This window comes from Parambassis ranga, chromosome 2 (genome assembly GCF_900634625.1).
Source record: "Parambassis ranga chromosome 2, fParRan2.1, whole genome shotgun sequence".
In the NCBI taxonomy this organism is placed as follows: domain Eukaryota; kingdom Metazoa; phylum Chordata; class Actinopteri; family Ambassidae; genus Parambassis; species Parambassis ranga.
In genome coordinates, this window is record NC_041023.1 from 15,704,074 (window position 1) to 15,720,378 (window position 16,305).

General features: G+C 41.6%; 1 protein-coding gene across 2 annotated transcripts in view; it reads right to left on the bottom strand.

The window, feature by feature from the left end:
• Positions 1-6,965: 6,965 nt before the first annotated feature.
• trappc9 (trafficking protein particle complex subunit 9) overlaps positions 6,966-16,305 on the bottom strand; it is a 171,302-nt gene continuing 161,962 nt past the window's right edge. For both annotated transcript variants that reach the window (XM_028400050.1, XM_028400048.1), the window contains 2 exons: positions 9,264-9,487; positions 6,966-7,691 (listed from right to left, as the gene is read on the bottom strand). In XM_028400050.1, the coding sequence (XP_028255851.1) occupies positions 7,512-7,691; positions 9,264-9,487 (404 nt within the window). In that variant the 3' untranslated portion in view covers positions 6,966-7,511. The remainder of the gene's footprint in view (positions 7,692-9,263; positions 9,488-16,305) is intronic.

The following is a 16,305-nucleotide window of genomic DNA, read 5'->3' on the forward strand; positions in this document are numbered from 1 at the left end:
GAGGAGGGGCGGGGGGGTGGGGGACATCAAGTTGGGAAATAATGCGCAGGTCTTCACATGAAGGAAATATCACAGCCTGATATGTTGCTTTATCCCTGCATCAAGTCACCACTTGTTTTAGGAATGAAAAAATATATTCCAAGAAACAAAAGCGTCGACAACAGGTTCCATCACGGAGAAGACTCCTCAAACCTTTTTAGAGGCTGGAGCAGAGGTAAGAAAAGTGCGGGGACACACAGACCTGACCGAGGGTTACAGCGCGCTCCGTGCCCGCAGTGGCACTCATGCTCCGTTGCGCACATCGGCTGAACTGTCTGCTGATCACTTTGTGGAAAAAAAACACAAGCACATGTCTCTCTTTTTCTTCCTTTTTGTCGTCGTACGTGGGGGCCTCTGAGTTAACCATGCGTGTCACGAACTGCTCGTATTTTGAAGGCTCCACATTTTATGTCTCCACACACTCTAGACTCTAATCGGTGGGCGTTGCTCCTCCTGTCTCTGTGTTTTTTTTCTCTTTCCAAGTATCACGAGTCATCCGAGTTTTGGTCTGAGTATCTGCCTGCTCCTGGAAGCTTTCTCTATGGGAGCACAGCTGGCTGATCGCCCCCACCGCACCCCTGCGCTCTCCACACCACACCACACCACACAACACAACACCACGCGACCCCTCCTACAATGACCACTCCTACCCATTACACGGACAGACAGGGGTTTAGACACAGATTGTGTCATTAGTGTTTTATTTTTTTTTAACATCCTGACAGAAGCAGCAGGGAAATAAGCTCAAACAAACCGGCCTCAGCTGCACATGTCCGTGCGCTGTCCACGGTGCTGAAGGTGGCGGCCTGCGCACGAGGAACTTACTGGAGCTGTCACAGTAACGCGTTAAAGAAGGGAAATTTACGTGATTTTAATAAACCTTCATGACACAGTAATGAAATCACATGTGGGGCCTCACTCCTCAATGCACCGTGCCCCGCAACATTACGCAGGGGGCAAAGTATAACACGATATTTATACGAGTTTAATAAATATTGTTAAACACAGTGTCGGACGTGACAAATGGTTTCATTGGCTCACATATCAAAGAGGAGAGATGCAGAGTTTTTTTATTCTATTAGTTTGTAAAATGTAAAACTGGCCCACGTTAGATGTGTCATATGTGTGACATAAGATTCACACCAGTGCTGCTGATCAGTGTTTAAATAACGACATGTCATTGAATACAGTTAAGTTAATGGTACAAACTGATTGCTTTAGTCTTTTAATCAATTGTCTAAAATCCTAAAAGATTTAGGAAAAAAATAATTTGTATATACTACCCAACATGCAGTGCAGCTAAGCTAAAATCTGCAGAAACAAAAATCAGCTAAAGGTATGGCTCTGCCCTCACACTATATATACTCATATTTATATTTAAGTAAAACTATGACTGCCATGTTATATTACTCTTTTTTTAACGATACTGTCATAGATCAACAGATTCCTTTAAATAAAATGTTTTATTTCAGTGCACTTCCTTAAATAAGCAAATGAACTCAGCAGTACAACACAGATCTGTTAGTAGTTTACTATAAGATCCTATAATCTGCCTGAGAAGAGTCTAAGAGCCTGTTAAACAACTGATTCCAAACCTCTGCATGCTCTTGAGCAAGGCGGTATTCTTTAGACCTGAATGACTGATGTTACATAACACAGCATGATCCTAATGGCTCTATTTGTCTCCTGGCGCCATGGTCAGAAAGGAGAACGCCAGGAGTTACACTGACCTAAAACACAGTACAGGAGAAAAGATGTGAAACTGTAAATACCTTCAAACTATATTAGAGCTGGTGACTGCTGTCTGAGGTGCAGCCCTGTTGACCTGATGCAAAGGTTTCTGTACTGATCTCATTTTTACAGAGCAATAATTAGAGATTAAATCCATAAAATTATACCTCCTCCCAGCCCACCCTGCACAGAGCCTGGGTCACATAGTCTCTGCTCTGAAGCTGTTGTCTTCAAATGCATTGTGTACATTTGTATTGTTTTGTTGCCTGTTGATCTTACATTCTAATATTTTAAGGACATTGGTTGAGATTGTGATAGTGTTGATAAGTTTGCTGTTTATTAGTATCAGTGTAAATGACAATTTAGCTGAATTCAACAATAAACTTAAACTTCTGTGTTAGTTAGTGACAAACCAGTCAGAATATATCTACTCCTTAGCACTGTGCTAGTGATAGCATTACATAGCAAGCAGGCTAAGCTTCACCAGCTAGGTGTGATCATTGACTGTATAGAGATAAACACAAGGTTCCACCTCGGCTCATTGTGCAAAAGTGAGGGCAAAACATCTCGCTTATGTGGGCTGCCATGTCAGAAAAAGATCTAAAAAACAGTCTGCACACAATTCCGCCCAAACACACTCCCACTCCTGCTTTAAGCTTTCAACGCAGGCTGGTGTGAGGATAGTTGGAGTTTTTAGTTTGATCCCATCCACTAAAATTAAAGGAGGTGGGGTTCATGACATACACTGCAGCTAGCCACCAACTAAATGCTTTGACATCACAATCAGGAAGCTGTTATCCATCTTTATATACAGTCTACACTTGTGACTCAGATACTGGAGTAATGTTAGCTGATAAGCTAATTTGCAAATGGAATGCAAGTCCATTTTACTTATTACATTAGTTACAACATTTGCAGGCATGTGTCTTGTATATATACGGGAATTTAAGTATTTCTTGGAAAACAGAGAAGATGTGCGAAGTTCTATAGTTACAATAAAACGGATTCTTCTTTGTTAACTGATGAAATAAACACAGGAAGGAGTCTTGAGAGTGATTAGGGCAGCACAAGCTTTTATGAACCACTAATGTTGTGCTATGCTTGGTTTATTGGAGTTTTTTTTAAATATATTGCACTGATGTAATTTCCTCCTTTCAGAGGCTTTTAAAGGTTAACCACATGAGATGTTTTTCCCCCCCTCCACTATCTGACTATTTTTGGGTTTAAAACGAAACACGGTGACTCGTCCATCGTCTCCAAGAAAACAAACGAATGCACATGGTAGCCATGGCATCTGCAGCAGCATGTCATAAATGCAGTCATTTAAAGAGTCTAAACAGCTCTGCTAATCAACAGCAGCGTCTGGATGTGAATCTCTTCTATATTTAGCTCCACGTTCTCACATCTCAACAGCCCACCTATAGAACTCCTAATGCTTTTTCTGGAGACGCTCTGAGATGAAACTTTAATAATGGCAACAGCTCAGATTAGTCACCATGGTAATGACACTGAACTCACAGTGTGAACGCTCAGCTCATCACACAGGGCCTGCACAGACAGATGATTTGTCTGCTGAATTTATCAGCATATGATCAGATAGAACATGTAAGCAGTGCTACAGGGGAGATTACAGATTATCCGTGTAAGTAGATCCAGGTGGGAACTATACTAATACACAGTCTGGAGTCGTATTATGGTTACATGACTATCTCTCGCTGCATACTGTGTGGCATCATGTTTGACATCATTTACAGATCAGCAGCAGCAACAACCAACAAAATCAATTCAAACTCATGGGTCTTGATGATTCCAGTGACGATGACATAATTTAGCTGTAATCTCTGCATCTGCTATTTCACATCTATGCACATCTTTACACGCACACACACACACACATATATATATATATATATATATATATATATATATATATATATATAGCCAATTGGCTGGCATAGTGTACAGGAACATCTGTACCGAGTATGGCCTGGAGGTCCCAAGGTCAAAATGGGACACACCCCCAAAGGAGAGAATGACGGAGCTAAGATCCTGTGGGACTTCCAGATACAGACTGACAAACTGGTGAGGGCTAACCAACCGGACATAGTAGTAGTGGACAAACAGTCATCCAGTCAACAATCCAAGAGGTGGAGATGCAGTATGTAGGTCACACAGTTCAGATACAGAACCCCACAACCTTCAGTCTCTCCTGTTTGTTTTTGATGACATCACACAGTTTGTGACCAATGGAAACCTGGGACTTTCCATGTGCTGTCCAAAAATGTGCTTATTAGACAAAAAATGTATATAACCAGAACCAATGAAACTGATCACATGGTGCAAATAAAGTTTCATTTCAAGTTCTTTTAAGTTCATGTTTAGCTCTTGCTGTAATAAAAGTTAATACTTTTATTATTCTAAAGTTCTTCCATAAACTGCAGACTCTTCAGAGTTAAGCTTTCATATTTACCTGGCTGTGTGCTGCAGCAGATAGACTATTAATTAAGTCAGAGAGTCACAGTGGATCAGTAAATAGGAGGACTACTGTGCCAGGTTTTTCTCTCTCTGCAGTGCTACAGGCGTGAGAGTGAAAGAGCGGTGCAGATGTCAAAGCCCTCGTCTTTCTTCAGCACACACCTTAATCCCCTGCATGCCCCCCCACCTCCCCCTAATGGCTCCACTCCTCTGTGATCATTTACATATCCAGGCTGCAGACGTATATGGATGGACGTGACTTACTGCTCTGTAATGACAGAGAGGAGAAGGGGGTTTAATCGAACTTCTCGAAGAGTCATTTGCATTAAAGTTGTGGCACTGTACCATCTTCAGGAGCACTCAGGGGGATTTTTTTTCTGCCACAAAATGAAAGGCTCTTGTTGTCGCTGAAATAGCTGGCAGTGAGGAAGTGCATCAGCACAGATTGATGGGTAATTGTGAGGATGAATATTATAGCACAATCTAAGACAAGTCTGACTCCATTCTATAAAATGTCCATTGAGGTCACAGTAGCAACAACAGGAGCCGAGACACACAGACCTGCCTTCAACCTCCCCCGAGAGATCCTACTAGTCCAGATGGGAGACATAATTATGTGTCGGCCCCAGGGGACATCCTTATCAGGTGGCCAAACCCCCTGGAGGAGCAGCAGATCTCCCTTTAGCCACTCTCTGATTAACCAACTTGATGGCCACGAGTAAGGGGAGGGATCAGGACAGGAAGAACAATAAACTTACTGCACCACTCTCTGGGACAGACGTCTTTTGTTCTAACCACAGCTGCACCTTTATGCCCACCTCAAACATGTCTGACTTAAGGCCAAGCATGCAGCGTCACATAAGCCTTCTCCAAGTCCACAGAGGACATGCATCCGAGACTGGCACATTCCCAAGGCCCCACTTTGTGATCTGTTACAGTCTGGACACATTGACACACCAGGATCTGAGGCAACACCATCACTTTTACATGTTTTCCAAAGCTGTGACAGCATTCACCATGGAAGCTGTGATCATTTTACACACACAAACACACACTCTGGTTATTGCAGAAACATAGGGACCACCACCATAGCCTGCCAATCCAGAGACCTTGTTAATAAATAGAATGTTGTACCAATACAGCCCAACAACTCTGAATAACCCTCCACCACCTCTGGAGTCTTATCATTCCACAGTTTTCAATGACAATTGAGGCTTTGGCAAAATCAGGGCTTAATACTTGGGCTTAACATCATTTCCCTCTATGTCTATAGATAGAGATAAACAGTACATTTGTATAGGAATACCTGGATTGTGAATCAATGAATTGCAAAAACAAAATTTCACTTTTGTAAAAATATTGCAAAAAAGTATAGTTTTAGAAAAATGTATAGTTTGGTGTCTGACGTAAAAAAAATATATTTTGTTGCTTTCAACAATTCCAACTGTTCCAACCATCACAATTAATTTCTCTATAAATTATCATCAAGTTTAACAAGTGTAAAAAAAAAACATATGTATCATCCTAGACTGCTAAACAAAAGTACTCACGTGTCACAGCACTGGGTAAAAGTGCATTTTATGAAAGCCTTGTATAACTTAACTTAACATTTATGCACCTAAACATTCCAACTCCAGTGCTAGCTTCCTGAACACATAGATTAGGCAAACACTACTTTGTGCTAACAAAACAACAATAATTCAACTTTTTCAACTCAAAAAGTTGAACAATATTGCAGCAGAGTGTCTTTTTACAGCCTGTAGAAAAATTCCTTCTTTAGAAGCTTCTTTCTGAAGCTGCAAAAGTTGAAATGATCACTCCTATGTCCACAAAATCACAGGAGGCCTCAAACACTGGTGGAAGGAAAATCTTCAATATACTTAAAACAAACATATTTACATACTGTCAGATGCTGATGTGACATTTATCAAGTAGCTACACCAAAGAAAGATATCTTAACATTGGTGACTTTACTCTTTGGTGTCACAGTGACAACTTTTAATTGCCTTGTAATTTTGAAGAGTTACCTTCCCCCCGTAAAGGTCACAGTGAGGTATATCCAGAAGGTTTTATTAGCATTTAAAAGTGAGGCTGCATTGTCCTCTTCGTGCGCACTCTCATATTGATATGTTAAGTTTTAGTGTTGCGTGCCGGAGCCTGTCTGCTTAGAGATAAACCTTTGAAAGGACAGAATACACACAATACGTTGCAATTATAATCAAAGAAATAAGCAGATAAACAAACTAATAAGCACAGAGGGCACGACTTTGGAAGTGTTTGTGTGCATTAATGACGAACTCACGTGTTAGAGGAAGGATACAAATTGATCTTACCCACAATGCACTTCTTTGGCGACTTTAAAATGACGGAGAAGTGAAAAAAAACAGTTCCTAGATGTATATAAGTCTGCACTAGTTAAATCCCAGTGCAAACAGAAACACACTGAGTGAACGGTGGCACAGGGGGGGTCTTAAATTTAACATTTAATGCTGTGATAAACAATGTCCATGTTCCTCAATCATAGATATACCATAACACGGTGTTCAGTCTGCATTCATGGTGTAAATCCACAGTTTTTTTTAAAAGGATTATTAGTCAGTGGTGGTTTTCTCTGTAATAGCTTCACAGCTTATGGATTTTAAAGAATGGAAATGTCAGACTTGAGCTTCCCCAAAAAAGCTGTGATAAAAATAAAAGGTCAAAAAAAAAACAGACACTGCCTTCTTTCAGCATTTATTTACAGCAGCTGCATTTCACACACATAATGTAGCTAATCTATGACAATAATCCAGTGTGCTGGCACAGAGGTTAGCATGACTGGCTAAACCCAGATTGTGGCACTCAAAATAAACAGTGTAGTAAGGAAAAGTCAAGATGTAGAGACAATCTAAGGTTAGCTAAGGAGTCCTGCAGTCCAGATTACCTAGCTGCTAGCAGCCTACTGCTAGTAAGCCAGTGGCCACACTGTGCTGCTAAAGTGATGTCAGAGTTTTTCTGTGGTGGATCACGTTGTTGAGGAGACTCCACTATGGCAACAGCTAATCAGTGATCATTTCTCTAAACTCGACCAAGTGAGTTTGTTGCCTGAACATAACACAAAACACAAAAAAATGTAGTGACACCACCTTAAACTGATTTTCTTTATAGCCAGCACATCTGCTGAAACATTCAAATGATATTTACATGTCTTTCAAATCAAAGACTGCTGTATTTACATACAATGATCCCTTATTCAGACATATAATATTAGTATCCCCCAGGTGTCCTCAGGCTCCGGCCTGTAGTGGTGCATCACGCGCTCTGACGTGGACACTGGGCAGAGTGAACCAGGCCAGAGGGAGCTCTCTTCCAGCGCTGTCATCTTGGAACTTAATATTAAGGTAGAAATCGCCGGTGTAGAGGAAAAGCAGGGCGCCTTCACAGACAGAACTTTCTTTGGCATTAACCTGTTGATAGACAAAGACACACACAGCTGTGAGAAGCGTAATTTGTTAATGAACCCGGAGCAGCCAGCGTGAAGCCAGCGGGGGGGGGGGGGGCTTTCTCTGAGAGGTGAGAACAATACCGATGTGAAGCTGTACTGCACATTCACCAGTATGAGAAATTCTTTCTCTCTCACCTGCTTTCAAAACTCTTTGTTCTGGCAGCAGACGGGTCTTTTTTAACCACCTGCAGCAACATTCAGGAATGATAATTTTTTTTTTACATACAAAGATACAAAGGCTCGCTACTAGGATCCTTTTGCTGCTAATTTAAAGGTTTCTGTCATGACTCTTTTGGAGTCTCTTTTAGAAAATGTAAATGTAATTTTGGACTAAATCAGAAAGAGGCATAACAATGTATTCAGGGAAATTATTACAGGTTACTGAATAAAATGAAATGAAAGGAAAGCAAAAGCTCGGTGGAGATAACAACAAGAGCAGGATGTTGGACTTTTTTAAAATATGCATGCAAAATCAGTAACTTTACAGTAACAGAAAAATAGTTTGCTAGGTCTGGTCTGAATTTTTGATCATATTTAAACAGAAGCACAGCCATCAGATCTCTTTAAAGGACTGTAGATGAAGATGAAGATTTGATACATTAGTATATAATTAGTTATTTTTGACTAAAAAAGAGAGCATGTAATGTCCAGGTTAACAGCCAACTGAGCAACCAGGCTATGCAAACAGATGTATGAGTAGAACAGCAAGAAAATGCATCTTCACTCTTCATCCTCTAATGTGAAGAAGTCGGTACCCATAAGCAAGATATTTTGGCCTTAGTATTGTACAATGGGCAGAGCATGGAGGTGATGCAAAATCTGCAAACATGCCAACTCTGCTTTGTTAGCCAAATCTCTTTTGAGCAGAACATTTTATCTGGTTTTCCAGTCCCATTGCTAAATTGGCTAACTCTAAATTGTTTTGCCAGCTAGCAGGCTGTTCGCTCTAAGATTTCACAATAATGATAGCTTGCTAACAGCTAGCGTTACACAAGCTAAAATCAATGATTTACTACTTCAATTTTATACGACTCTACAAAGTGTAAACATGACCTGTGAGCCCATCCAATACTCCATTAGTGAGCAGAATTAGCTGGCACTGAGTGGATATAGAAAAAACACCAGCCACCACCGTGAGTCTTACCACACAGAGCTGGCACAAAATGATGCTGAATGGTCCAAACGTTTGTTGCTGAGACATGTGTGAATGAAAACAGAGATGCTGCAGTCTCCGATTAGGGGAGTAAAATTCATTCCTGGGAGCTGTATTTGGTTCGGTTTGTACTTTTACGAGCACGGACGAGACTGCATCAAAGACCCTGTAGACTAGGCGCTACTTTGGCTCATTGACCCATCTAGTGGTTTAAAATGGGATTACAGCTTGTAGCTAGCAGGTTAGCATTTTAACTTCAAAACTTCAATAAAATTGAAAACTATGAAGAATTCTGATTATATAATGGTAAGCGGTTAAACATGTCTCTTGGCTGTTGCTGACAGATGACATCATTTTTATGATGCTCTTGCCGCGACTGACCGTATCAATGTAGAAGGTGTTGGAGCCGATGAAGGTGACCGCGTCCTCCAGATCGTAGTTCTGAACTCCATTCTGGAAGTCCTGATAGGGCACCACGGTCAGAGCCAGGGGGCCCACTGGGTTCTTGCTCAGATTGGTCAGCTTTACCTCCAGGGTCACAGCGTCACCCACTTTACAGTCAGCGATGACATCGCAGTCACATGGCTTCCCATTCACTAACACATCTGAAAGCAGAGAGAAAAAAGGAGAGGGTTAGTGAGTGTGTGAGAAAAATTGAAGAATTTAGCAGACACAAGAATAAAGACCTTTCAAACCAACATTCAAATGTGGTGCATGGCCATTCACAGCCTTCCCATCCAATCTACACTTCATTTGCATTGATCAGAACCCAACCAGGCCATTAACGGCCAATCATACCGTTTCTCGCAGAGGATCAATAGGCTTTGTTTGTCCTAAAATACATGTTATTGACATCAGTGGAGAGCGGCAGAGCTATGGGTATTAAACTGAATTCCCTCCTGTTAATCTCATGCATGACTAATTTCTGTCTTGAGGGGAAGAATGAGTTTGTTGGAACAATCCTACCATCACACACAGCACCCAGAAGTACATTTCTTTCTTTGCACACCCTCTCCTGTCACAAGCAAACAAGGAAAACTGAGTGAGTTCAATTCAATTCCGCTAATGTGTGGCCACTGACTTCTGATGTGGCCTCTATTTGGATGAGGTGCACGGGGAGACACGATGATTTGTTTTGAACAATGAGCTTGGTCAACTGAGTGCTTGTTTGCTCTTTGTGGGTTGAGGAGAAGGTCAACTTCGAACATGGGGTGGGGGTGGTTGGGGGGGATTCAGGGACGCCCGAAAAGATCACCCGAGTAACAACTCATCTGAGAGTAACGTACGCACACACACAACCGCCTGTCATACGCTTTCTAGTGTCACGCCCCGCGGCTGTGATAAACACTGTGAGTCAGAGCGGCTGAGCCTGTATGACAGCCTGATGAAAGAGCCGAGTGGCGTTCGGTGCCGCTGGTGTGCCGATCTGTTGCGTGCAGTGAGGAGAGGGGGGGGGTCGGATTGGAGGAGGAGTGTTGAGATAGAGAGACAATCCAGCAGGAGGGATATGAGTGGGGGGAGTCGAGGGTGGTGGTGTGGCTGAGGCCGTGTTGTCAGTGAGGGAGAGAGAGAGAGAGAGAGACAGCCCTAGGGGGAAGCTGGAGCTACAGGAGGGTGACATTCAGCTCCATGATTGTATTAAAAACACACTTCACTCAACAAAGACAGCCACGAGTATGCTCAGAAGACAGGTTTACAGGAGTTTCTTCTAAAAAAAAAACATTGTGGTAGTCATCATTTTAATGATTACATCCTACAAACTAATCATAATCCTGTGAGGTAGTTCTGGCAGTCAGTGTATTTAAAATGTAGAACTCATCAAAGTCTAGGTGTTTGTAGATGTTATTGCATGTACAGTAAGAATATAAACATTTTTGAAAGTCCATAATTACATTATGTTTTGCCAGAATGTTGTGGTTTCAATGGGATTCTGTGAGAAGCATTATGTGTTTGAGAGCGAAAAAGACATTAATCAACAATATCTCATTTGTGAAGCACGGTGGTGGCAGTGTCATTGTTTGCTGCATCTGAGCCAGGATGGCTTCTCATCATTGATGTAAAAATACATTCTGAATTATATCCACAAGTCCAAAAATAAAAAAATGTCAGGACATCTATCTGTGAGTTTAAGAGAAAGTGAGTATTGAAGCAATTCCAAGCACGAGTTGTAAGACAGAAGAGACAATAGCCCTGACCTTAAAACATTGTGTGAGTACCTGCACCAAGCAGCACCAACAGAACTGAAGCTGCTCTGTGTTAAAAAACAGGCTAAAATTCCTCTGAGCTGCCATGGATGATTCATCAGCAGTTATTGGAAACATTTCAGTGATGCTATTGCTGCACAAAGAGGTCACTGACAACAAAGATTCATACACTATTGCCAATCACAAATATGTAAGACTAGGGCTGCAACAAACCACTATTTCGACTATAATCAAATACTCCGCTGCAAATGGGTTACACTTGCATGCCATTCGATGACGTCACTAACGACTCATCGAATACTAAATTAGTTGTTGATGTATTTTGCTCAACAGGTTTACATTTTTTTAAGAACAAGGTGTTCTTTCTACAGAATGTGGGCAAAGTGTATAAGCATCAACACGAGGATTTGATGCAAACATGCTGCAAGGCAGACCTCACCAGACTCAAGCTGAAATGCAATTATCTGCATTTCTATAGTAGTAATTTGGATTTAAAAACACTGTTGGGATGACATGGCATTAGACATTAGTCAAGGATGTACAATAAAACATTCACCATGTGCATACTGCACAAGAATTTAAATGCACATCCGATATAGCAGGTCCGATTAGCACAAATGTAATGTAAATATATGACATTATGTATTTATGGTTTTGCAATTAGACCTATGATGATGGTAAATGCAAACACATAACCACACATGCATCACAATCCCTCTCATACCCAATAGCTCTGAGCCTATAGTGACACCTTGGCAAGTAGTTATATTTAGTTTATTCAAAGTCTTGTTGCTAGGAGATGTGCAAATTATAGATAGCCTACATTGGCTCTAAAACTGGAAATAAATTCTTTCACATTAAAAGCGGACAAAGGAGGATAGTTAGTCTGTAATGAGCTGATGAACTCCCACACGCAGCTCAGTCACACACACACACACCCACAGCCTGCTACAGAGTTTCTCTTGGATTGTGTGTCTCAGCAATCAGCTAGCTTAGATAACCAGCATGTACATAGAAAAACAAACAACATGTCTAACAGTGGCCCCACCATAGCGAGGGACATGGACATGGAACAATGGACCTCATTATAAATGTGCTGAATTAGAGTGATTAGACAAGACCCTGCTAGCTACTGCTTTACATTTGTGAGGATGCATTCATTATGTAAACTGCCAACAGCTGAAGAGATGAAAGCTTCTGACTGGCTTCAGTCCACTGGGGGAACTTCAGCAAACATCTTTGTATCTCCCCAAAGAGAAATCCAAAGGTCAGGGAAAATCATTGCTCTTTAGAAGCATCTGTTTGAAAGCTGTGTGTTTGATTCCCTTGTGCTACTTCCCACAGCCTACCGTGGAATAATTCCTCTGTCGAGGAATGCAACTTGTGCTACCAACAGTAGTGGGTCCAATAAGACATGTTGGAACGCTTCCAGTGACTTTGTTCACCAGCTGTCATTTGGACTGTTTGGACTTCACAAGCCTGTGAAGAAACACTTTGAATCTAGTTAATACTTGACGGAATTGTATGGGTGAAACATTATCTGCCATTTAAAATCACTTGGAACAGTAGAGTCTGAGTTCACACATGCTTCTCTTTGTCTGGACAAAAGTAGTTTGTTCACACTAACACTAACAAGAAGTTATAAGAATAAAAGGTTGCATGGCTAAGGTCCAGCCTGTCCTAACTAAGGAAAGCATAATAAGTAGGGATGTCCCGATCAGGTTTTTTTGCCTTTGAGTCCGAGTCCGAGTCCTTTGATTTTGAGTATCTGCCGATACCGAGTCCCGATCCGATACTTTCAAGATTCTCCATAAGATCAATAAACTTTAATTTCTAAAGAACATTTAACACTGGAAAGGCCCCCAATCATCAATATTATTATTATTATTATTGTTATTATTAATGATATTAATATTAATGTTGATATTATTATTATGAGTAGTGGTAGGCCTATTACCATAGCTTATCTGAGCATAGTCAATGGAGTTAAGTCAAACCAACTAGCACGTCATGAGCAACAGAGAGCCAAACAACACGCACTCTCTGGGAGTGGGCTCACCTGTATGCACATGTGCTTGTGTGCGCACGCGTTTGCATGTGTGTATGCGCATCAGGCCGCTGCAGTGAAACAAACGCCACCATGTAGACAGAAACACATAGAAACTGACAGCAGAGATGGCACAAGAGGACTGGGCAAGAGAACTAGAATGGGTGGCGCTGCAGCGAGTGCCGCCAGTGAGAAGGCAGAGAACTTCACTCGCACAACGCGGACTCTCTCTGAGAGCAGGTTCTATACATGAGCATGTTTAGTGTTGTGGTGAATTGTGGCAAAGTGTTGAACCGGTGTTGTGCAGCTTCACAGCTCTCTGTGTTGCTGTAACGTCCAAGCCCTGCGGCGCTGTGACGCAACCGTGGCGACGCAGACAGCGAGCTGACCGTGGTCTGCTCAGAACATCCCGTAAACATTACACAATGAGTTAAAAAAATAAGAACCACCTGTTGATTTGACACATTTTAAGACAGAAGCCGCGGGCCATATAAAGTCCGACGGCCTTTATACGCTACGACGCACTGGAGTGACGCCTTTTGTCATCCAGTCTCTTTGGCAGCGAGAGAGAGAGAGAGAGAAAGAGAGGAAAACAAACCAGCATGCAAATGTAATTTATCGCGGCCGAAAAACTTAATTTATCATGCAATTAATTGATTTATTGTTTATCGTGACAGCCCTAGTCATACCCCTACACTACAGGAAACAGAGCCACCCTGCACAGAAGGCGTTAACTTAGAGAGCCCTAATAAATATATATCCGAGTCCTGATCGGGAGGTAACATCCGATTCCGATCGAGTCTAAAATCACGTAATCGAGCCCGATGTCCGATCACGTGATCGGATCGGGAAATCTCTAATAATAAGAGATCAATACTTGGAAATTGCTGATGGGTATATATCTGGTGCCCACTGATTTTATCTAAATATTTCATATGATGAGTTGTTAGAGGTTGAACTTGTCACCATGCTAGCAGAAAATGGCAGCAACATAGTAAAGCTTTGATTCGTAAAACATGTTTTAAAAAATGACCACTGCTGGAAGTGAACCGGTTCATAAAGCATAAATCCCAGCCTCCAAGGTAAAGGTCTTAAAAAGAAGACACAATCCACCCCTCTGACTTCCTTTCACAGATTTTACAGTTATATTACTCAATGCGCTGTTCACGGTGTTGATTCTGAGGTAGTTGATAAGCGACTGAATGTGCCATTTGTTGGGAAGTCTTGCTAAAATCTTTATCTGACTCCACACCTCATAAAATGCATAGTGTAATCAATGTTCCAAAACTGTGCTATGAGCTAGGCTAGTCAATTCAATTGACCTGTTTGTCCTTCTTATTTTATGTTTGGGCTGCTTCTGTGTAAACAACATGATTTTTGGTTCATTTACATGCATTTGAAGCATAATGTGTTCATATAAAGCTTTGCCTCTGTGTCGAGTTATCATTTTACACATAAATATAGATACCACTACCATATACTTCTGTGTATGATAACAAGCTGTTTCACTTCATGCCGCCACATTTTGAAACCTACGACTATAGGCATCACTTTTGCAATATGAAAATCTAAAAATAGTTCAGTACAAGAAATCCTCATTGCACGTGTTAAGGAATGCGACTTACAAAGGGCCAAAGAAATGAAATCCTCTCAGTGTGATGACGTAGTGTCGAGCTGTTTGGTCTATTTAAATAAAAATGGCACCAGTTAAACAGGACACAGAATAGTTGAACGTCATCAAGGAGGACCAGGGTTTGAAATGCGACAAGATAAAGCTCCAACAAGTGCTGCATGAGCAACAGGTACAAGTCAGTGTGTGAGCACTGTTTGCTAAGACTCTAAGGCTTATTTTTAATGTACTGATTTGTTTTCTTGTCTACGCTAAAGAGCAGGTACAGCACTTACAGCATGTTATGTAACACGTGCAGCTGTGCTTGGCTTTTAGGTTGGCACACACACTTCTGCCCAGATGCTGCTGGGAGTCTGCAGAGGCGAAGAGCTGCAGCAGGCGTCGCCACAGCAACCAGGAGGGAAACAGAGAGAGAGAGAGAGAGAGAGAGAGATGACACCTCCCTCCTGTCTGAGTATGAAAGCAACTGATCAAACTACGACTCGGAGATTAAACAAGCCTCTCCGCCCCTCGCTGTATTGGTGTCACCCTTGAAGTGTGAGCGCAGGTGAAGATAAAGATGACGACCGACACAGGGTGATTTGCCAATGTTTACAAGATTATGCCGTGCGTCACAGCGGGTGTCGATTCAGCTCATTAAGATTCACCCACAAATATTGTGCAGTGAGAGAGAAGGGGGGAGAAAGAGGACACGTCTGATCCAAACAAATAGAGATGTCATGCTCATCACACCACCTCTGAAGGGAACGCTCATTAAACAAAAGCTGTGTTAAAACTGGCTACATCAGCAATATGTGCACACTGACTATGCAAGAAAAGCAGTGAAGAAGGAGCCTTATACAACCTGAGGCTTCAGTTTCTGAGCGATTAGGTTTTGTGCAGTAGAATCCAAGCAGTCCTGTTTTTTATTTTAATTGTAATTAAGGTTTTTGTGAGAGATCGAAATGTGACAAAGAGAATGTCCAGCTACCAGGAGAAGCATGTTGAAATCCTACATTTTTGGACATTGTTGTCACCCAATCTGAATCTTTAATTTTGCTTTCCCCCATTGTTTGGGTCCTGGTAACCATTACTCTGAACACGAGTGTGAAAAATATGTGCAATACCCAGAGCTGCAAGATGCATCTCAGTATCATCACAGACAAGCAACATGATGTTGACAGGTTGGAGCGCTGCTTGTGATGAATCATATTACATTCAGTCTGCCTTTGGTGGACTGTTGGTGATGGAGATAGGCTATAGGTTAACACAGAGCTCAGAGAAACCTAATGTCATGGAAGGTTTGACCATGTTTGCCAAGATGACTCCTGGCCAAGCTCACTTATATCAGATAACCCTATACTATATACAAGATTGAGTGTATGAACTGCGGCCGAAAACATCACCGCTTAGACAAGATTTTGATTGACAGATTAGTGTTAGATTTACCTGAATGACTTCATTAATAAAATTTATTCAACAACACATCCCAGAGACTCAGATAGGGGATCTGTTTCTTTTAGCTCCAGGGTAGAAAAGAGCACTGGTGTCCAAAATGTATCA